The following is a 23,782-nucleotide window of genomic DNA, read 5'->3' on the forward strand; positions in this document are numbered from 1 at the left end:
TGACCAGTGTTTGTGCTGTGGGGGGTAGTACCAGCTTCTACATAATGGAACTGTGCAGTTTAGGAGAATTTCCCCTGATACTTACCTGTGAGATGAGATGGGTGCAGATTATGTACCTGTAACGTCCTTGCCGTTGGCCAAGGAGGCCGCCGGATTTGAGCTCGTCTCCGGTGAGATTTGAACGGGAGAAGGGGATCGGTGCGAGAGAAGAGAGAGAGATGCAGACGCAACCAGAGAGAACAGAGAGGAGAGTAATTCAAATTCTATTTCAACGATACCCCGCACGACACCCCACGGCCAGCTTGTATACGCTGCCGGCAATACAGATGGCCCACGGCCCGCTACACGCACCCAGGCCCACACCGGACGGTCTGCCCATTCAAATCGCCCGCCACACTATACGCCTTTGTCTTCAGAACACGGCCTCCCCCTTGCTTGACCGCCAGTGACAGTATCTCCATACTGACATTTCCCTCTCCTTGAAAACCAGCTGGACCCCAGGCTGGTGCATCAGGGAAGCGCGCCTTGATCACCTCGTAGTCCTCCCACGTAGCCGCTGAATCTGGCACCGAGGTCCACTTGATCTGCACTTGCAAATGAGCTGCGTTGCCTTTCTTGACCAGACGTCTGTCTAGTATCTGTTCTGGAACAACTCCTGGAACTGATAAATCCAGAGGTTTGGGCAGCACTGTGAAAACTGGTGTGTGATCTGGCCCATGCGATTTAAGTTGGGAGACGTGGAACACTGGATGAACCTGGCTTCCTTTCGGTAACTCCAGCTTGTATGCAGCAGCTCCAATTTTGGAAAGGACTTTGAATGGTCCAAAAAATTTCAGTGCTAACTTAGGACAGGGCCTGTTCACAACTGACGACTGAGCATATGGTTGCAGTCTAAGATACACTTGTTCCCCTTCAGAGAATTCCCTAGGTGATCTGTTTTTGTCAGCATAATGTTTGTACTTCACTTGTGCTCTGTGTAGATGTTCTTTCAGTCTGTTCGTGTGTTCTGTCTGAGCAGAGAGCCAGCTATGCACCTCCCCATTCAGAGAAGCATGATCCCCAGCTAGTTGTCCAATGTTTGGCTCATGTCCATACAGAGCCTTGTAAGGAGTACAACCCAGTGAGGAATGGAATGTTGAGTTATACCAGAATTCTGCTTGAGGCAACCAACTTTTCCACTTTGCAGGACAATCATGAACAACACATCTCAAATACATTTCCAAGCACTGGTTGACTCTTTCTGTCTGACCATCAGTTTGGGGATGATATGCAGTGCTCATTTGTAATTCTGTGCCCCACACCCTGAATAACTCCTTCCAAAATGAGCTGGTAAATATCTTGTCTCTGTCAGATATGATGGACAGTGGTAGTCCATGTAATTTGACCACATTATTCAGGAAGGCTTTGGCAACACCAGCAGCAGTGAAAGGGTGTTTGAGAGGTATGAAGTGGCTCACTTTAGTGAACCTGTCAACAACTACCAAAATAGAGCTGTAACCTTCTGATTTGGGTAAACCTTCAATGAAATCCATACTAATGGATTGCCATGGTCCTTCAGGAATTGGTAAGGGCTGCAACATACCAGGGGACTTACACAATTCATGCTTGGCTTGTTGGCACACTGCACACTGCTTGACAAAATTTTCAATATCTCCTTTCATACCTTGCCAATGAAACAATTGCTTCACTCTGAAATATGTTGGAAGAATTCCTGAGTGACCTCCCACAGGGGAAGAATGAAAAGCTTGTATCAGTCTGGTTTTCAGTCCAGTATTTGCTCCTATCCAGATCTGATCATCATGTTTCAGTAGTCCTTTATGCAACTTGAAACCTGGACAAGCCACAGGATCTAGGGCTAACTTTTGCAGCATTTCCTGAGCTTCAGAATCTACAGTGTAGGAGTTCAGTACTTCCTGTATCCAGACAGGTTGAGATGTAGATACAACTTGAATGGGGAACAGATGAGCCACTCTGGACAATGCATCTGCAACAGTGTTCTCAACTTCTTTCTTGTACTGAATGCTGAACTGCAATCCCACCAGCTTAGTCATAGCTTTTCTCTGGAGCTCTGAAGTCAGAATTTGATCTCCTAAGTGACATAAACTCTTGTGATCTGTTTTAATTACAAAAGGCCCTCTTGATAGATATGTCCTCCACTTATCTATTGCCATCATTATTGCTAGGAACTCCTTTTCATAGATAGACAGTTGCTTGTTTTTAAGGCCCAGAGCTTTGCTGTAAAAAGCCACTGGATGTCCTTGTTGTGTTAATACAGCTCCTACACCAGAGTCACAAGCATCTGTTTCCACGCAGAAGGGTTGATCAAAGTTGGGTAGAACTAGGACAGGAGTAGTAGCCATTGCTTGTTTTAACTGTTCAAATGCAGTTTGAGCTTCAGGTGTCCATTGGAAGGCTTGTTTCTTCAGTAGCAGAGTTAAAGGTTTTGCCAAAATTCCATAGTTCTGAACAAACTTCCTATAATATCCAGTTAGACCTAGGAATCCCCTTAATTCTGTCACATTGTTGGGAACTGGCCAACTCAACATAACAGCAGTTTTGGAGGGATCAGTGGATACACCTTTATCAGAAATAATATGCCCCAAATACTCTAGAGACTGCTGGCCAAAAGAACATTTGCTCTCTTTCACATAAAAATGATTTTCCCTTAGTGTAGTGAGAACTTCTCTCAGATCTTGTAGATGTTCCTCTAAGGATAAACTACACACCAGTATATCATCCACAAACACCAGTACCTTTTTTCTTCCTTTCTTTCTACCAGGAAACAAAAAATTCATCATACATTGAAAAGTGCCAGGTGATGTTGCCAGCCCAAAAGGAACTACTCTGAATTAGAACTGTCCATGGTGAGTTTTGAAGGCCGTTTTGGGCTCATCCTCAGGCAACATTCTGATCTGGTGGTAGCCAGCTCTTAAATCCAGCTTGGAAAACCATTTTGCCCCTCCTAGTTCATCTAACAACTCATCAATGACAGGTAAAGGAAACCTGCTTTTAATTATGAGAGCATTCAGCTTTCTATAATCCACACAAAATCGCCATGAGCCATCTTTCTTCTTTACTAATAGCACTGGTGATGCAAAAGGACTTAAGCTTGGAGTTATCAGGCCTGCTTTGAGCATTTCATCCACTTGCCTTTCAATTTCTTCCTTCTGCAGAGGAGAATACCTGTAAGGTCTGCTGTTGACTGGAACAGCTCCAGGCACTAAATTTATCACATGATCTATGTGTCTGTGAGGGGGCAGTGTTTTAGGATCACTAAACACATCAGAAAACTCTTGTAATACTTCCTTGATTGGTGCAGTAACATCATTGTATGTCTGTTTCTCCCAAACAGGTTGTATTAAAGCAACTGCCATAATGTCATTTCCTTTATCCCATTTCACCACTTGTTCCACTGGGATTTCAGTTAACTGAGTTTTTTCTACTGGTAACACTCCTTGTAGTCTCATAGCTTTTCCTTGGTAGTCAAACTGGATCCATTTCTCAGCCCACTGGCATTGCATAACTCCCCATTTCTCTAACCAGTCCATGCCTAAAATTATATCATAGCCTCCTAATTGTAACACCCTCATTTCATTAGTGAAATTGTGGCCTTGTATCCACCAAGTTAACTGTGGCACACATTCGGAGCACTGTAGCAGATCACCATTTGCCACTTTCACTAACAAGGTTGTAGGCAAGGTTTCAGATTTCAGTTTAACTCTGTCTAGCAGTGCTTGATCCACAAATGTGTGAGTACTGCCTGAGTCTAGCAGTATCAGCACTACTTGATTTCCAATTAATGCTCTGAACGTATGGTCTTGGGGTGTGATGCTCCAGACAGTGCCTGGACAGATATAGTGGCACATTCCTCAGGCTGTTCTTCCAACAATGCATCTAACACAGCATCCGAAATGATCTGATGAGGATCTACACACTCTGTTGCTTTCAACTGTGCAGTGCTGCTATTAGTACTGCTGCAAACATGCCCAGGAGTGTACTTCTCTCCACAGCTATAACATAGTCCATTTGCTCTTCTGTATTCTTTGAGTTGCCTTGCTTTCCATAATTCACTTGGAGCTACCGCATGTCTGTTATCCTGTTTAGTATATTGCCCTTTTTGGTAGCCAGGCTTGCTCCCTTTTGTTTTCAGCAGTAATCTCTCTTGCACCATTGCATATAAGGCAGCCTTGTGCACATTGTCAGGTAGTTGCATCTCCACCGCTGCATGCAACTCTTCCTTCAGTCCCAAAATGAACCGTGTGACTAACAAGGTGTCACTAAGAGCAGGCTCATACAGTCTGATATTATACACCAGCTGATAGAACTGATTTTTGTACTCCTCTACTGTACCTCCTTGTTTTAGCCTCATCAACTCCTGTAAGAGCTCTCGTGCACATTTATGTCGAACTCTTCTGTCACTGCTTCGCATAATTGCTGCCAGTTATGCCATATTCCCATCTGTTTATATGACTGAAACCAATGTGCGGCATTGCCCACCAAATTCAGAGATGCAGATGTAACTCTGAAACCTTCAAGAATGTTGTACAACAGGAAGAATGACTCGCATTGGTCAAGCCATATTCGCACCCCCGTCCCATCAAACTTAGGAAAATCCATCTTAGGCATCCAATTCCTCTTTCCGGTCGCATCATCACACAGAACATGCTCTCCCTGCTCTCCGCGGATGTATGGATTTTCCTTAGGTACCTGATTATGGCGAGCCTGGCTGCGCGTGGTTGATCCCGGAGCCGCTCCGAGCACTCCATCGCTCTGAATTGACGGTGGAGTCGAGCGAGGTACTTGCCTCGACGTCTCTACAGTCACTGCGCTCTGCTTGCCGGCCTGCACCTGCTCCTGTTGGACCTTGCCGAGGGTGTCGCAGGACAGGTTGACCTTCACCTGCACCTGGTCCAGACGCTGCGACTGCTCCTCCATCTTCGCGTCGAGCGCCTCTAGACGCTGGCAGATCTCGGCCGCTCCGGCGAACTTGCTCTGCTCCGCCGCATCGCTGCGAACTCCTTCAATATGCGCTCCTGAAACGCCTCCATCTCCCCGGTGATGTGTCGCGTTTGCGCGCTGGGCTTGAACTTGGCCGTGGTGCCTCCCTCTGAAGCAACCCACCTCAGGTCAGGATTTACACCAGTCGAACCCTAGGGTGACCGGAGACCGTCGCCTCGGAATTTGCTGGGTACGCCCTCGAGGTTGCGGAAGCTAGCCACGGACCGAAGGCTCTGATACCAGATTGTAACGTCCTTGCCGTTGGCCAAGGAGGCGCCGGATTTAAGCTCGTCTCCGGTGAGATTTGAACGGGAGAAGGGGATCGGTGCGAGAGAAGAGAGAGAGATGCAGACGCAACCAGAGAGAACAGAGAGGAGAGTAATTCAAATTCTATTTCAACGATACCCCGCACGACACCCCACGGCCAGCTTATATACGCTGCCGGCAATACAGACGGCCCACGGCCCGCTACACGCACCCAGGCCCACACCGGACGGTCTGCCCATTCAAATCGCCCGCCACACTATACGCCTTTGTCTTCAGAACACGGGCTCCCCCTTGCTTGACCGCCAGTGACAGTATCTCCATACTGACATGTTTGTGCTGTGGGGGGTAGTACCAGCTTCTACATAATGGAACTGTGCAGTTTAGGAGAATTTCCCCTGATACTTACCTGTGAGATGAGATGGGTGCAGATTATGTGCCATTTTTTTTGGTTGAGAAAATATTCCCTTCGTTTGCTTAGGGAACAGCAGATCCGCTGCTCTCACACCCTTGAATGCTAACTGGTAGCAGTAGAGCAGCACAGGTGGGGAGGTAGGGCTGGAGAAATGCCAAGACTGCCATCTAATGTGGCGCCACTGCTACGGCGATAAACAAAGACTGGTACTACGGATCAGATTCCGCAACATAGAATAGCAACAGCAAACTAGCCCCTAGCGAGGAACTGATCCTTTTTTTTTTTGTGGGGGAGCGAGGAACTGATCCGGTGCTTACATAAAGATCAATCCACAAACCGTAATAATCAACCGCATATAAACACGGCGAGAGCTCGGTATTTGTTCTGTATGGTGCATGACCAGTATGACCTGACATTGTTTCTACAAGAACAACAAACACATACGTGGATACTGGGTAGCCATAGAGGCCAGGGTCAGGTAGATGTGTAGAAACGCTTCCATATTGCAACAAGGACATTGCTTGAGCAGCGCTCCACGTACGACCAATTTTCGATGTCTGTCCGATTTGCTCAATCACCCTTGGATCAAATCACAGCATCATACGGGAATCATTGGACCTCAGGGTCGGATGGAAAATGTATGTAGAACTTCTTACGCAGAGCAATTTTGTCAGAGAAACTATCTTCTGACCTAACTATGGGAATGTTCAGGTACAACAACAACTACAGAAATTGATTGCGCTGCACAAGTTCATGAAAAAATGATCATTTGTGGGCAATGCAAAAATAAACAATATTTTTCGCACATAAAGAAATAATATATAGCATGCTATTATTCTCCCTGCGAATAATATTATTGCAATATAATAGCATGCTATAATCCCTGCAAAAGATCATGGAAATTTGATAACTTGTGAACAATACCAAAATAATAACCGTGTGAATTACTGCATTTTATGATTGATATACCAGCAATTGATCTCTTATCAAAATAAACAACCTTTTCGCGCATAAAGAGAGAATATATATTCAAGGATTTACAGCATGCTATTCGTCTCCCTGATGGGAATATGATGACTTGTGAATAATACCGCAATAACAATTGTGTGAATTACATAATTGTTATAACAGTCACTCATCTCTTGTCTTTTCTGTACAATACGCAAAGGGCTGTATTTTTGCCTACTATTTGCAAATGAAAATAGTATACCATCTTTTCCTCCCATAAAATTTCAATGGTTTGTCAAATTTTGAGGTGTACGTTCTCCAAGTAGGACGCATATATGTAACTAGTTGCAGTTAAACCGACGTGCCTCTTTGATGGACCATCATTGTTCATGTGGAAGTGGTCAGTTCAAAATTTGTACACCTCTTCCTGTCAACAATGTGAAAAGACCTTATATTCTGGGAGATTTTGTTTGACCAGTTAGACTATTCTATAGTCTACACATCAGTCATATGGGCTTTCCCTGGCACCCAACCTGACCACGGAGCAGCACAGTAGAATATTCTACCTGCAACCCCCATGTGGTTATGCTCTGTCCGCTCGTATGACATGCGTGATGCGTGTCGTCCATGTCGTCGTCCTCCTCTTCCAGATTTCAGAATGGATGCATAAATTGGCAGTTCTAGTTCACAGCCACCCAACTTTGCCTCAATGTCAAGTTATAGTCCACCGCCCAAAGAGGCCAAGACCATGAATTAGCAGTGAGATGACAGTAGTATCAGTCACCATATCACACTACCGTGTATTATAGGACTCTTCACCCCCAGATGTTAAAACATGACTCGGGACCGCATCCAACCTTCAACCACAATGCCTCTTGTTGCCATCCCATTCATACTTCTCATCTCCGCCTTCCACGCCCCATGTTCTGCAGCAAGAAGCACGATTTTAGTCGGTGATCGCCTCACCGGCGATGACAGGCTCGTCTCTCGCAATGGCAAGCTCGTGCTCGGCTTCTTCCAACCAGGCAGTGAGTACTCCTCCCAACAGACTCCCGCTCACTGGTACATAGGCTTATGGTTTGGTAAGATACCCAAGTTAACCCCAGTATGGGTTGCAAATAGGGACAGACCAATTGTAAACCTTGAAATGTCGGAGCTCACGATCTCCGATGATGGTAACCTTGTCATTTTAAATAAAGACACCAAATCGACAATTTGGTCGACCCATGCTAATATCACAGCCAAGAACACTACAGTTGTGCTCATGGACAATGGGAACCTCATCTTAGGAGATGCATCTAACTCATCCAACGTCATATGGCAGAGCTTTGATTACCCTACTGATGGTCTGCTCCCTGGTGCAAAGCAAGGCGTGGATAAGATCACCGGTTTGACCCGTCACCTTGTTTCCAAGAAGAGCTTGATTGATCCAGCTCCTGGCCGTTATTGTGTGGAATTAGATACCACTGGTCCTGGCCAATTCCTCTACAAACTATGCAACTCGTCCATAGTATATTGGTCTAGTGGGGAATGGAATGGTCATTACTTCAACTCGATGCCAGAAATGAATGGAGACAATCTTTTTACCTTTAAATTTGTCAACAATGACAAAGAGGAGTATTTCATAAAAAATGTAACAGATGACAAGCTGATATCTGTTAGCCTTTTGGACATTACTGGACAGGAAAAGCAACTCATCTGGGTTGAAAGTTCACAAGATTGGGTGACGGTCTTCACCCAGCCTAAAGATCAATGTGATGTCTATGCTACATGTGGACCATTCACAATCTGCAACAGCAACACAGCCCAAGTGTGTGATTGCTTGAAGGGCTTCTCAATAAGGTCACCTAAGGATTGGAAGATAGAGGACCGATCTGGCGGGTGCATAAGAAATGTGCCACTGGACTGCGGTGCCAGGAATCAAAGCAGAAATGCAACAACTGACAAGTTCTACCCCATGACAAAAGTCAAACTGCCTGCAATGCCCATAGTTATAGAAGCTGTTGGGAGCATAGACCATTGTGCACAAGCTTGCCTAGATAATTGCTCTTGCATTGCATATTCCTACAGCGACAGATGCTCCCTCTGGTATGATGACTTGCTTAACATCAAACAAGGCGATATTGGAACTACTAGAAATGAAGAGGTTCTCTACTTACGCATCTCTGCCAAGGATGCAGAAAGTTGGAGAAATACAAAGAGAGGGAAGGGGTTATTTGGGCTACTTCTGCTGCAAGTGTCGTTGCTTTGCTTTTGTTGGCAGTTGTCATGTGGTTTCTGCTAATATGGAGGAGCAAGAGAAAGCACACTACCGGCATGTACAATAATGCACAAGGTGGCAATGGAATTGTAGCTTTCAGATACATTGATCTGCAACATGCAACCAAAAATTTCTCAGAGAAGCTAGGGGGAGGGAGCTTTGGATCTGTATTCAAGGGGTTACTAACTGACTCTACAGCTATTGCGGTGAAAAGGCTTGATGGTGTCCGTCAGGGAGAGAAGAAATTCAGAGCCGAAGTGAGTTCAATTGGAATCATCCAACACATCAATTTGGTTAAACTAATTGGCTTTTGCTGCAAGGGCAGTATGAGACTGCTTGTGTATGAATACATGCCAAATCTTTCCCCCGATGCACATCTCTTCCGCAGCAATACAGAGTTACTAAGCTGGAGTGTCCGTTACCAAATAGCCCTTGGAATTGCAAGAGGATTAGCATACTTGCATGATAGTTGCAGGGATCGTATCATACACTGTGATATCAAGCCACAGAATATACTTCTTGACACCTCATTTGTACCTAAAGTTGCATACTTTGGTATGGCCAAATTTCTAGGGAGGGATTTTAGCAGAGTTTTGACTACATTTAGAGGAACTATAGGCTATCTTGCACCTGAATGGATCAGTGGAGTGGCCATTACACCAAAAGTGGATGTCTACAGCTACGGTATGATGTTGCTTGAAATAGTATCAGGTCGGAGCAACAATACATGTAAGGAGAATAGCAGCACTGGTGATCATTCGGCTTATTTCCCGGTTCAAGTTGCAAGGAAACTTCTCGAGGGAGACGTTGCGAGCTTGCTGGATGACAGGTTACATGGTGATGTTAACTTGGATGAAGCTGAGAGGGTCTGCAAGGTGGCCTGCTGGTGTATCCAAGATGGCGAATCCAATCGACTGACCATGGGTGAAGTGGTTCAAATCCTTGAGGGTTGACATAATATACATGGCGGGCGACACACGCGACCGACACGAGCGGCGCGTCTCGGGCGATGCAGACGGCGCACGGGGAGCGAGCGTTGCGGAGGCGCGCGATGCGCACGGCGTGGGTGTCACGCGCGGCGCTGGCGGTGCGGTGGCTCGCCGCGTCGGCGGCGTGGGAGTTGCGCGCGGCGGAGGCGGCGCGGGTGATGCACGCAGTACGGGCGGCGCGACTGAGGCGTGCAGCTCTGGCGGCGCGAGCGACCCGGCCGCGGCGGGCGACGCGCGATGGCGTGTCTGGTTTGCATCAGATCTCGTGATGGCGCGGCGGATTTCGCTGGACGCCGGCGTTCTCTGGCTCCGACGAGAGGCGCTGCGCATCGTGCTTCTGGACGAGCACGGGAAGACGGTGGATGCTCGGTTCCTCCGGGAGGGTGAGTCCTTTAACATCGGTGACATCGTCGCTTTTACTTGCCACTTTGCTCGCGTCGGGGACAGGATTCCGGCGCCGAGCACAGCCGCCGCCGATGCGGCGAAGGATTTGACCGTGGGTCAATAGAGGGCGGTTTCACGGGGGCCTGGAGCCGCTCCGTGCATCTGACAGGAGGGCCAGGGATCCTGGGGCGTGGACCGGGCGGACGCGCCTCTGATGATCGACACGTGGGACAGATGAGATCCGACCACCATGGATCCTCTAAACTTAGGGTTTCGCTGGGCGCCGCTCATATAAAACCACACCCGGTTCCCCTCTCCCTCATTTTAGATCTCAGCGAGGGCCTCTCTCACTTCTGGGACGCGTCGTCGCCTCCTAAAGCTAGGGTTCCTAGATCCTTCGCCTGGTGGGAGGGCAAAATCCGTGGTGATCCTCGTTCCTTTGCTCAAGTTGTGAGTTCTCCACCTCAACCACATACCCTTGATCCGATTTGTGAGGTTAGCACCATGAGAAAGGAGGGATTTGGGGCTGGGCGCCACGGTCGGGGGGCCGGGCGTTTCGACCGCGGCCTGGGACGCGGTCGCAGCCTCGACCGCAATGTGTGGAAGCGCAAGACAGAGTCGGGCGGATCTTCAACTCAGAAAGCTTCTGGATCGGGGGATGCTGGATCCAGGAAGTGGGACGAGGCGGCCGACGGCAATCTTGCTGCTCCCCCTCGAGCTGGGAGGTGGGGCGATGAAGATGGGGACACAAGCGAGCCCCGTGCGGTGGAAAAGAATCCTATGTCTCCACGTGCGCGTGATCCCCCTGCTTATGCTGGTAACAATGCTCCTCCTCCTTTTCCATGTCAGATCTGTAATCTGAATGGGCATCCTACTGCTAGATGTGCACAAGCTGTGTGTGAGCGGTGCAAGAAGAAAGGGCACCCGTCGGTTATTTGCGCTGAATTCTTACCTTGGGAATTTTCGCCTGCTATGTGTGGTTTCCAGAGCAAGGGGCAGGGTTTCTTTTATATTCCTGATTTCAGTGTTGATAGACAGCCTAGGGAGAGGATTTTCAATGTTGTTGTTACTATAACCGAGGGGGATGCGCTCACCAAAGATGTTGAGCACGAGCTTAGTGTCTATGTGGGCCAGGGTTGGCGCTGTTCTGCTAAATTTTTTGCTCCGAACATGTTTGTGATGAGGATGCCAAACCCTAGAGAAGTTGATCGTGCTCTTTTCGTTGAACATGTTAAACTGAAGAAGTGTGGTGTGGCTGTTAAATTTCCCCCCTGGTCTGAGGATATTGATTCTGAAGGGCTCCTAGAGGTTGCTTGGGTGAGGATTGGGAAAATCCCTCCTAATAAACGTTGTGATAAGACTATAGCTTATGTGGGGGGACTTGTGGGTATAACCCTGGAGGTTGATATGGCTACTTTGAATCATCCGTCTTCTGTAAGAGCTAAAATTGGATGTCGATCAGTGAAACAACTTCCTCACACAGCTGAAGGAGTGTTGGGGGGCGTTTCTATAAATTTACTTTTGAGGTGGAGGAAATCCTTGTGGTCAATGCTGTTGACAAAGAGGCTGTGCGTGTGGAGGCCAATGACAACCCCCCTAAACCTGATCAGACTCCTAAGCGCAAGCGTGCTGATCAAGGGGTGGATGAAGAACAATATAACTTGAATAATGGGGAGAAAAGAGAAACTTCTGCTCGTGGGGGCAAGACCTGTCGTCTGTCACCACAGGAGCAAGAGACATCCATGTCGTCTGACAGTGAGGTGGACTCCTCTCTCCTCATTGAAACGATAGCTAAAGAGCACGAGCTGGCGGGGGCCCATATGACCCAGGATACCTCTAAATGGCTGACAACTATGGATCATATTGACATCAATGCTTCGAGGGGGAATGAAAATATGAGTCAGCAAGTGAAGGTACAAAATTCATCTGGTATTCGTCGATCATTGTCTTATGCTGCTGTGGTTTCTAATACTGCTCAGATTGTGGAGGTGGAGGGAGACATTGATGCAGGCTTGAAGAACAACAGCGATTATGTGGTACAGCTTCCATCTTCTGAATGCAGTGATTGAGATTGTTCTCACCCCTCCTCTAGCTCCAGAAGTAGCCCTTAAATTCAGCAAGCGTAATATGTAGAGGATGCAGGAGAATATTGAAGCAAAAGCTATTGAGCTTGCCCAGAAAAAAGATTTAGGAGGTAATCATACAGCTTGTACTAATGCTTTTGATGTTCTCTCTAATTCTGAACTGTTACATAGAGCTTCTTGCATGGGTGTGAATATTCCTGATAATGATTTCTCTTGTGTGGATGTGCTTAGAGAATTGGAGAGGGTTAGAGGAAATCTTGCTGATAAAGATAAGGTGAATGAGAATAACAAACCCACTGATGATAATGGGGATGACATTTTGGTTACCAATGGGTTGGGTAAATCTATCCCTGTTAACCTCACCTGGCTGGACCAGGAAGAGGTGTTACATGATCAGATTTCTTTAGGAAAAAACAAGAAGAAACCTAAGAAGAATCTGTGGTGAAGATTCCTAGACCTGTTACTAGGAGCCAAAAGAAACTAACCCCTACTGAAGAGTTGTTCCGTAGCCCTGCAAAGCCTCCTGGCAGGGCTACTCGATCTAATTTTCATAAAGCTCGTTCCAAATAAGAGGCCTCATTTGGAACTGCAGAGGGGCAGGCAAGAAAGGGATGGCCACCTGCCTCTCTGACCTTATTAGTGACCATTCCTTGGACTTTGTTGGGTTGTAGGAGACTATGAAGAGTAAATTTTCCCCTAAATGCATTAGGAGGATTGATCCCTTTGGTATGTTTCATTGGGAATGGATCCCATTTGTTGGGAAATCGGGGGGGTATCCTGAGTGGTGTGAGACATGGTACTTTGGATATTATTTCATGCACTAAAGGCAAATATATTTTGCAAATGGTGCTGCATGACAAAAAAATTAAGAAGGACTGGGGCCTCCTGGTAGTATATGGATCTGCACATGAGGAGTTTAAAGAGGAATTTTTGGTGGAACTTGCTGCAATGTGCAGCAACATGAGTGTCCCTTACATTGTGGGAGGGGACTTTAATATTCTGCGCAACTGCAATGAAAAGAATAAGAAGATGAATAGTAGTAGATCTACTGATCTTTTCAATTCTATCATCAGTGCCCTGGCCCTTAGAGAGATTTATACTAGTGGGGGTAAATATACTTGGACCAATAATCAGGCACACCCAACTCTGGAGAAACTGGACCGGATTTTGATGTCTGAAGAATGGGAAAACCTTTTCCCTTTGTTTTCTATTAGGAAATTAGTTCGAGAACTCTCTGACCATAACCCACTACTGCTTTCTAGTGGGGAGGAAAGTAGAGAAGCTCCTAAACCTCGTGGGTTTCGTTTTAATCTTGCCTGGATAAAAGATGAGAAGTTCTTACCCACGGTTAGTAGGATTTGGGCTAGAAAGGTTCAGTCCTCTGACCCTATTGATATCCTGAATATCAAGCTAAAAAGATTCAAAACCTACTTCAAAGATTGGGGATCAGATAAATACGGCCACGGCAAAAGAAGAAAAGAGGAGCTCCGAATTGAGCTGGCCATGCTAGAAGAGCTTGAAGAAAATGGCCCCTTATCCCCTGAGCTATACAGCATCAAGATTGATGTTAGTACTGAGCTTCATGATATACTGGTGAATGAGGAGATATATTGGCTCCAACAGTCTCATGAACGCTGGCTCTTGAAAGGGGATCTGAACACGGACTATTATCATAAGATTGCAAATGGGCGCAAGAGGAAAAACACTATCCATTCCCTTAAAGCTGGGGACTGGAGATTGAGGGCACTGACAACCTGATTGCCCATGCCACAGATTACTACCAAGAGTTTGTTCGGGCCTGGATCCGGTAATTTGTTCCATTTTGACCCTGACACATGGTCGGATGAGGAAAAGCTTAATGCTAATGACAATGTTGATTTGTGTCGTGAGTTCACGGAGGAAGAGGTCAAGGAGGCGCTGTTCTCTATGGCACATAACAGAGCCCCTGGCCCTGACAACATTCCTGCTGAATTCTATCAGGTGTGCTGGGATATTGTTAAAGAGGATCTTATGAGGTTGTTTGCGAGCTTTCATAATGGGACCTTGGATGTCCAACGTCTGAACTACGGGGTGATCACCCTTTTGCCCAAATCTGCGGGCGCGGATAAAATTCAACAATTTAGGCCTATCTGTCTCCTGAGATGTCCATACAAACTTATTACTAAAGTTTTGGATCGGCGAGTGGAGAGATACGCTGATAAGCTCATTAGCTCGACCCAAAATGCTTTTATCAAGGGTAGAAGCATCATGGACGGGGTGTTGTCGCTGCATGAGATTCTGAATTATACCCATGTGAAAAAGAGGGTGGGGGTTGTCCTGAAACTTGACTTTGAAAAAGCGTATGATAAGGTGAACTGGGACTTTTTGTTAGATTGTCACAAGCTTCGAGGTTTCAGTGACACTTGGTGCAACTGGATCAAGCAGATCCTACACAATGGTACAGTGAGTATCAAGCTTAATAATCAGGTTGGTCCCTACTTTCAGAGCGCTAAGGGTGTGCGACAGGGGGATCCCCACTCCCCTTTCCTGTTCAATCTAGCTGCTGATTGTCTTGCTAAGATGATCACCAATGCCCAAAACAATAACTTGCTGGTGGGTTTGGCTTCGGACCTCATCCCTAATGGAGTTGCGGTACTCCAATATGCTGACGACACTATTATCTGCCTGGAACACGATGTTGATAAGGCAGTAAACCTGAAGTTGCTACTGTACATCTTCGAGCTTATGTCTGGACTCAAAGTGAACTATCAGAAGAGCGAGATTTTCACTGTAGGAGGCGATGAGAACACACTGAAATACTATGCTGAGTTGTTTAACTGTGACGTGGGTAGCTTCCCCATCAAGTACCTTGGTATGCCTGTTAGTTATTCCACCCTTAGAGATTCTGACTGGGAGTTCATAGTGGCCAAGTACCTTAAAAGATTTGAGGCTTGGATCGGTAATGCTGCTTCCATGGGGGGCAGACTGACTTTGTTGGATTCAGTTGTCACACAAATATCCTTGTATCATATGTCTATGTGGCTTATGAGCAAAACTTTCATTGAAAAGCTTGATAAACATAGAAGGAAGTTCTTTTGGCAAGGCTGTAACAAGAAAAGGAGATATCATTTGGCCAAATGGGGCAGAATATGTAGATCTCGAGATAAAGGTGGCCTGGGAGTTAAAGATCTTCGAAAACAAAACATTAGCTTGATGGTCAAATGGTGGTGGAAACTTGAGACCCAAAATGGCCTTTGGCAGCAAATTGTACGTGCTCAATACTTGAGAAACAGATCTGTGGCTACGGTTGAATCCAGGTTTAATGACTCTCCGCGCTGGAAAGCCCTTCTGAAAGTTAAGACACTGTATATGGCTGCTAGGAAGATCAAAACTAATTCGGGAGAGATAACTAGAGTGTGGAAAGATTCCATCAATGGGCATAGGCCGTTTCAGGACTGTTATCCCCTGCTGTTTGACATTTGCACTGAGCAGGACTGTACTGTCGCAAATGTCAAATCTGTGACTCCCAACACCTTCTTTAGAAGGAGACTGACCCCTGATCTTCAGAGTCAATGGGAAGATATGAGAAGTTATATTGACAGTATTCAGTTGGGAGTAGGGGGGGATCAAGTGTACTGGGGCCTCAATGGAAATGGTAGATTTTCTACCAAATCTATGTACAAATGGCTAGAAAATCCCCTTAGTGGCTGCCACTATAGATGGGTTTGGAAGGCCAAGATCCCCCTCAAGATCAAAAATTTTCTGTGGCAGCTATCTCAAGATGCTGTTCTGACTAGACAAGTTATGAAAGAGAGGAGATGGCCTGGGGATCCTAAATGTTCCTTTTGTGACAATATTGAGTCTTCCCGGCATTTGTTTTTCACCTGCCCTGTGGCTAAAGTGGTCTGGCGTTGTGTTGGGATGGCACTAGGGACTGATCTCTGTCCTAATAGTTACTGGCAATACTTCTCCTGGTGTCACACTTTCCTTCCGATGGGAAGAAATACTATACTGTCGGCCTTGCGGCTGTTTGCTGGGCTATTTGGCTGGCTCGAAATCGAGCCACGTTTGAAAAAAAGCAGATCAAGACGCTGTTTGAGATTGTGTTTTCCATGTGTTCCTTTTTGATGTATTGGGCAGGTCTTCAGCAAGGCGATGGAGTCAAGGAGCTGCGCAGCGGGGCGGACATGGTCAGGTCTAGCACTATGAGCATGATGAAGATGTGCGAAGCGGCGAGGAGGTCGATCGAAGGAGAATGATCTTACAATCTCGCCTACATTCAGAGTTGCCGCTGCGTTTCATGTTGTTCCCCGTTTCTTATTTGGCTCATGTGTTTGAGCTTCTGCTGTAATAGACTGTAGCATTCCAGGTTGTGGGATTATGGTGTTGCCAGGTTTTCGCCCCATGGCGTTCGTTTCGATGTCGGGCGAACGCAGTGGGTTTCCTGACAATGCCCGAACTCGCTGCACCTCTTTCCCCTGTCTCCTGATGTTTTCTCGGAACTTTGTATTTCCGTTCGTTTGCAATGGAAAGGGGTCATGCCCGGTTCGGAAAAAAAAACCTTGAGGGTTTGTTAGAACTTGAAGTACCCCCGATGCCAAGACTGCTTCAAAGCTATTGCATGAAGCTCGCCATAAACTTTATTATATCCCAGTCCGAAGGCAAAGCAATACTCCCTCCGTCCGGAATTACTTGTCATCAAAATGGTTGAAAATGAATGTATCTAAAACTAAAATACATCTAGATACATCCATTTCAATGACAAGTATTTCCGGACGGAGGGAGTACTGATTAATGTTAAGATATGGTACTCGGTGAGAATAAGATCATGGACTTGCTTCCATGGTCCACAATCATTGTAAGCATTTATTTTCTGCAACTTATCTTCGATGCATCTAAGAATTACATTTTGGGAGAGACTGATCCCATGTATATTTGTATGGACCTGCTTCTATGGCCTATAATCACTGCAATTTGCAAGCATATATCTTATGTTAATTATCTTTGAGGGAAGCATCCAAGGATGACAGTTTGGGAGAGACTGATCCCACAATTATTTCATACTAGGGCTAGCCTGCAGGAATCTCTGTTAAATCTGTTTGCGTGCATTCTATGCTGGATGTATTGCATACGATCAGTGCTATTTAGGCAATTTAGTTGGTGAATGACCTTACAAAACCTAGAATCCCAAACACGATTTCACCATATTGCTGAAGCACAAGGACAACGAAGCCCAGGGTTCCGCGATTTGGATTTACCGGTCGCCCGTTGCAGCCGCCGGTGTACGTGCCCGCCGCGACCGCTCTCGTCGGTCGGTTCCGGTATCAGGCTCGCTCGCCGCCGTCGTGGAGGACGGGGCCGCAGCGCCTCGTACCCGTTTTGGCGGCACCGCTGTCCGCCGGAAGACCGTCGCCGTCCCGCGGTCGCGTCGGCCCTGGCGGCGCCGCATCAAGTATGCTCCCAGTGGGCCTGAACTTCCTCCCCTTCCTGGCCAGCAGCAGCATACGTGCGACTCTGGGAGACAGCAAGCAGCAGTGTTTTTCTCTCTCGCATCGCTGCGCCTCCGCATTCCGCTCGCAAGAGGATTCCCCGTGTGTATTTTGATTTTGTCTAAATTTCAATATACACAAGAATCCATCTCCAAATCTCGCAGTTTTCAGCAAATGGTCTAAACTTCACAGCGTTCTTTAAACAATGTCGAACAAAGTTGAGGTTTAGACGGGGACCTCCTATGTGCCGCTCTTATCGCACAGGCGGCCTCTGACTGGGCCGGTCCATGACCGCCAGCGAACACCCCTATCTCTAGCTCTACTACTACTAGATGACTCGTTGCGCCCATGGCGCAAAGGCCGAGAGCAAGCCAACTATTGAAAGAGTGAGCATCAAAATATGTAGACACAAAAGAAAACATATGAAAATAAGTACGAATTGATGATAGATAGATGGTTGCTGATGATACATGTTTTCTAAGAAGCTTACAAACGATCATTTACAATGTTATGAGCAAGGCATGTAGATAGGCAGAGCTAAGCTACATTTGACAGATGTATCGTTGGATGTTTAGAACAATTTCTTTGAGGCAAGTCTTCATAGATGTTGTTCTTCATGGCCTGCATTGCTCAGAGCAGAAATTCCTTCAATATCATCATTCATGCTTCAATAATACTTGTTTGTTTTCTATATAACGGTTTCTGATTGTAAACTTATATCGTTAAGACGATCAGCAACATATCTTATCTGTGACGAAATATGTTTCAGATTGTTGGCTTTGGGTGTTGATCTTGCTGTGGAGTTTGTATTTATTATGCGATAAAGTTCCTTCACTTCACTTGGACTACTTGAGAGCTTTAGTTGCCGGTCGATCTTAAGCTTCTTTGAGTTTACCGTACACGTAAATGGATATTGATATCCTTAGAAGTCGGTTGTCCAGTTGGTGCTTTGATGGATAGTGAATGGTTGACCAACCGTCCTTGCCTTCTATGTTGAGTACGCTGCGTTTGGAAGGCCAAGCTGCTGCATCATATCGTCCAGAAGGTTCTTTGTTGAGATCCTGACTTTTTCCATTGCGGCTAACTGATACAGTGAAGAAGATACAATGAGTTAGTGTAGTTTATGATTATATATGTGTATGTATCAAATTCCAGCGAGATACACAATGTTCATAGTAACTCATTGTTAGTAGAAAACAGGGGATTAACAGGTGTGGGTAAGTATGCACATTGTTAGTAGAAAACAAATTTCATTTTCTCATTCTTGATGTTACAGCATTTATGAGATCAGGTTATTTAAGCAAATATAAGCTACAATCATTCTTTTCTTTAAACATAAGGTACAATCACTCGTTTCTTTAAATGTAAATATCAAGTTATGAGAACATGTATTCATTTTCTCCCTCTTGATGATGTAGTATTTATGAGATCGGGTTATGGGAAGCAAATATAGGGTACAATCATTCTTTTTTTTAAATATAAGGTACAACCATTCTTTTCTTTAAATGTAAATATCAGGTTATGAAAACAGGGGATCAACATCTATAGAGGACAGTAGGCACAGAATAAGTATATAACACTGGCAATAGAAAAAGGAAAACCCAGGTTTTCCAGATTTTCCTCGATCAATGATAGGTACATGAAAATAACTGATTTTAAATGTAAATTGTGATGGAAACAATCACACCTGTTTTTAGCAAATACAACAGTCAATTGATCAAGCAAATACACCTAGTGGACAATAGGCAAGTTTAAACGGAATTGGCATTAGCTAAGGCCTTATTATAGGGCGAAGTTCATACGAACAGAATTCATAAGCTCCAACTTAAAGAACAGAATCAAGTGATTGTTCTACAACTCCACCTAAGATTTGAAGATCAGCATACTAATTGATCAAGAAAAGCACAGGTGAGTTGCAGTTATCCTCTTCATGTAATTGCCTACACCTTGCTTTCTGCTGCTCTTTCGTTTTGCTATGCAAATATTTTATTCGGTCTCGGTGATTAGGCTCGAAAGCATGTATTTTTCACCGGAATTAAACCATGTGTGCAAGCTCAACTAAATAGGTCCCAAGTTTTACTTGCTTTGCTAATTTTGTAATGCACACAACTTGTTTGATGTTATGCCTACAAATGCTTGCACTCAAATAAGCAGAAGGCTGTTCAAGAACTAAGCCAACTTAGGACTTCAGCATGTACTAATTTGCTATGGAAAGAGTGGGACAAAAAAGAAGCAAGCAATTCACTATCGGTGATCAAGTTTCTTTTCAGAAAATGATTGCAGAAATAAGTTTCCAGCAAGGAGAGTAACAGCCAGAACACTGGATCTGGAATTTTTTACCTTGCAACGGTCGCATAACTTCACCCTGTCAAATGATAGCTTGTTTATCTTTATGGGTTTCCACATATCCTATCCATGCGGGTGGCATCCATCAACTAAAATACTGTCAAAGCAAACCATGTCTGTAAGAAGGTAAAATACAAAGCAACCTGCTATCATAATTCATAGTACATAAACCGCCAGCAAAGAGGTCGTTCAGAAAGTATAGTGTGTTGCTTACTTTGGTCTGGAGCGATTGATTGGTACAGGTTCTTTAAGAACCTCATTTAGTGCATTCAATGAGCCCTGCAAATCATTCGAACTGTCAACCTGAGCTTTTTTGTTTAGCAGCAATGCACATAGCCGTTATAGTTCATACACAGGCAAACAGTCTGAGCTGTGAACTATGAACTGTACCTGGGATGCTATCAGGAACGGGAAGCAATCCGTGAAGGTGAGCAGCCTTGAGCATACTCAGGATTAGTCGGCCTAATTTCGGACTCTATGAAAAGCATGGAAAGGAGACTTTCTCCATAAGTACCAGAGACGATCTCATTGAGAAAACATTTTCTAAATACTTTTTGACAGGTATCCAAGGTATATTTTGTTTTGGAAGAACATAGCAAGGCGTACACCTTCTTTAAAACACACGAGCCGACATGGCTTCCCGAAATAGGTGGAGAGCCATTCAGCTGCTTCAGCTCCTTCATCATAGGCAGAACCAGACCACTCCCAGACGGAGACGTCGTCAAGCGTGGCGTGTTCCACACAGCAAGAGGGATCTTCAGTGTGTCCATCCAGGGTGCCCTTATAACTGCAATCAGTAGAGGGTCAAATAAAATTGTTGTTTAGGTGATTTCCTCTGAAGCATAAAAAAGAAAGGACATCACACTTCACATCCCAGGTGCTCTTATAGCCACATTTACGGTCTTTGAAGCGTGGAAAAAGGAAGCGGCATCATAAGTAACAATGTATCAAAGAGTATATACAAATTGGAAACCCGGTAATCAACTTTGTAAGAAGAAAAACACAATTAATTTTGGACAAATCCACCAGTTTTAGTGTATTGCTGGATCAAACAACAAGCAATATTCAGCAACACATGGGAGACAGAACATTTTGCAGGAAACTAAATTACTCTGAACAAATTGTCTGTTAAAACGAAACAGAGAGACAGTGGCTAAAACTTTCACTGATGATGCTCCATTGGGGTTTACACATCTTAATTTTGAAAATATTTAATCAGGAAGAAAATTAGAGCACATCTTTTGAATATTGGCATAGCTTGATATATGAAGTTATAGAGACGAACCGACCTGGCCATGCTGGTGTATAGTCGCGTAGCCTACACATGACAAGACAAGCTTTGTGGATAAATTCCCCATTGCAAAATTCTGGTGCAGAAAATAAACCATAATATCAAAACTAAAATGCTGGAACAAACGTGGTTGTGTGAGAAAGAGGATTCACCTTGTTCTCGTCAAACTCTTCCATAGGAATTTTTTTCTCTTCTATTCTGTCTCAGATCTGGAAATCCATTTAGAAACTGAAAACTCCATTGCAATATTCTAGTGCAAGAAAATAGATGGTTCAAAGAAGTTGAAACATTAAAATTCCAATACATATCTGTTAGTATGATGTTTAAAACTAAGGTTGTACCTTACAATGGACTACAGCTAATAGCTCTAGAACGATTTATACAGTGGAATGTTCCTCTTTGTGTCTAGAAACGATTCACACATACGTATATAATTTGTTGATTTCATGATGATCATGCCCCTCTCAGAAAGAATAATATGTATGAAGCAGGCGTATATTATCTAATTCTAAGCAAGAAAGCTTGGATTAAAAAAAACGCTAGTAGCTTATTTTAGATGATTTGTTGTAGCGACCGCGGCACAAATAATCACTTAATCTCGGACTAACGGTAAGCATAAAGTGGGATTATATAATCCTCGTATTTTGTTTTCTTTTCTTCTCGAACGACGCAGGAGAGCTGCTTGTCATTTCATCTCTGACTAACTGTACAGACATTCAAGAAGTCAGATATATTTGTTCAGCAATATCCCTCCTAGCCTCTCAACCGGGGTATACTTTACAAATACAATCCCAAAAAAACTTTGCAAACATGAAAATAATTCATGGCCTCTGACACACTGATCAAGAAACCAGAAAACACTACACTGACCAATACTTTTTGTTAGACCTCAAGTCCAGAACCGTCATCAGGTGGCCCTTTCCTTGCTGCACCCACGACCTAACCAACCATCTAAGGAAGCACCTTCTTTCTATTATTGGTCCCCACCACGGAAACAACAACCAACGTTTTAGCATGCCAATTATTTACCAAGCAATACCACAACAGCTTAATCTCCCAAGAGCAGGATCGTAACATACTTTCAGAAAAGCGCTGTCCAGATCATACACTCATGAATAAACGTTTTGGTTTTCAACTGCCACAATGATACCCCCCCCCCCTACCGCAAGCCCCTGCCTATAGCTTTAAACTGAACCAGCAAGTTAGCATGTCATTTATTTACAAAATAATACTTAGCAACCTAATTCCCCAAAGGCAGGAGTCTAGATAGTTTCATAATGTGCGTTTAGATTATCTTTTCTATTACCAATTCTGAACATGGCACGACAGTTTAGCTCTTGTTATTTAAGCTCACAGTATCTAAATTGAGAATTGCTCGCATGTCATGATTTTTTTCCAGTCGTAATCCCAGTAGGTTTACTTGCACATTAGGAATGCTAGTAGCTTATTCTTTCTGTATTCAGAAAGAAAACAAAAAAACAGACATTAGAAATGTCCAAGTAGCACCAAAAGAATAAAACAGGGGAGGTTAGAAAATACTCAAGCATCAGGATCGATGAGTAATTATCAAACAGAAACAAAAGGGAAAAAGGAAAGCAAGAAGCTCCCTTCTCCCATTCTTTTTTGTTCCCTTTCACTTATATACATCACAGCAACACACATGCACTTTAACTATAGAAAAACATAAGTAGGCTTGACCTAAGTACTATACATCTATACTCACCTTACTTGGGTATGACCTAAGTAGGCTTGACATTCACCATGATTCATACACACAATGTGCTACATCTGAGATAGAACATGAAAATGCAAATGAATAAATTCTCCATTTTTTTGCTAATCCATTAATCATAAGCAGGCATTTATAGTTCAACTCCTGACATTCTGTACTGTTTGGAGGTATACATAAGGAATAGAAAAATTAAGAAACAGTGACTTAATTAGTATTTACCTAGTATTTGAAGGTATAAATAAGTAGGCAAATTGGTATCCAATTGGCGGCTTGAGTTTCACACTTCAAGACCACTTCTTTCCATGGGTTTTAGGCATTACATAGTTGGTTGATTTCAAAGTTTCAATTTAAATGAATTGGAAGGAAAAAAGATAAAGCAGAAGAGGAATTAATCAGGTAGTGGAGGAGCTCACCAAGAGTTTAGACCCGTCGATCTAGCCGTGTGGACGTTGGATGTAGAGACAAAGAACATGCCTGGTCTTCTTCTTTCTCCTACAACACCAAATCAGAGGAGGGCAATAAAGCCCGATAGTAACTTCAACTGGCACCTGGAGACGGCACAGTGTGTGTGCGCACTGAACAAAACCTAACCGAAAAGCAGAG

General features: G+C 44.6%; 1 protein-coding gene and 1 pseudogene across 1 annotated transcript; one reads left to right on the plus strand and one right to left on the minus strand.

Annotated features, from left to right (window-relative positions):
* The first annotated feature begins 9,843 nt into the window (after positions 1 to 9,843).
* On the plus strand, positions 9,844 to 16,927 carry LOC119327507. Its single transcript, XM_037600611.1, has 2 exons — positions 9,844 to 10,257; positions 16,462 to 16,927. The coding sequence occupies exons 1-2, from the start codon at positions 9,849 to 9,851 to the stop codon at positions 16,578 to 16,580; spliced, it is 528 nt and encodes a 175-aa protein (XP_037456508.1). The 5' UTR covers positions 9,844 to 9,848; the 3' UTR covers positions 16,581 to 16,927.
* A 2,564-nt stretch (positions 16,928 to 19,491) lies between these two features.
* On the minus strand, positions 19,492 to 23,776 carry LOC119350286 (annotated as a pseudogene).
* Between the last annotated feature and the right edge of the window lie 6 nt (positions 23,777 to 23,782).

The sequence above is a fragment of the Triticum dicoccoides genome, chromosome 1B, assembly GCF_002162155.2.
Source record: "Triticum dicoccoides isolate Atlit2015 ecotype Zavitan chromosome 1B, WEW_v2.0, whole genome shotgun sequence".
In the NCBI taxonomy this organism is placed as follows: Eukaryota; Viridiplantae; Streptophyta; class Magnoliopsida; order Poales; family Poaceae; genus Triticum; species Triticum dicoccoides.

Coding starts and splice junctions, on each gene's coding strand:
- LOC119327507 (XM_037600611.1), top strand. CDS start 9,849: ATGGCGGGCGACACACGCGACCGACACGAGCGGCGCGTCTCGGGCGAT. Junction 10,258..16,461: donor TGCTCGGTTCCTCCGGGAGG/GTGAGTCCTTTA, acceptor TGTATTGGGCAG/GTCTTCAGCAAGGCGATGGA.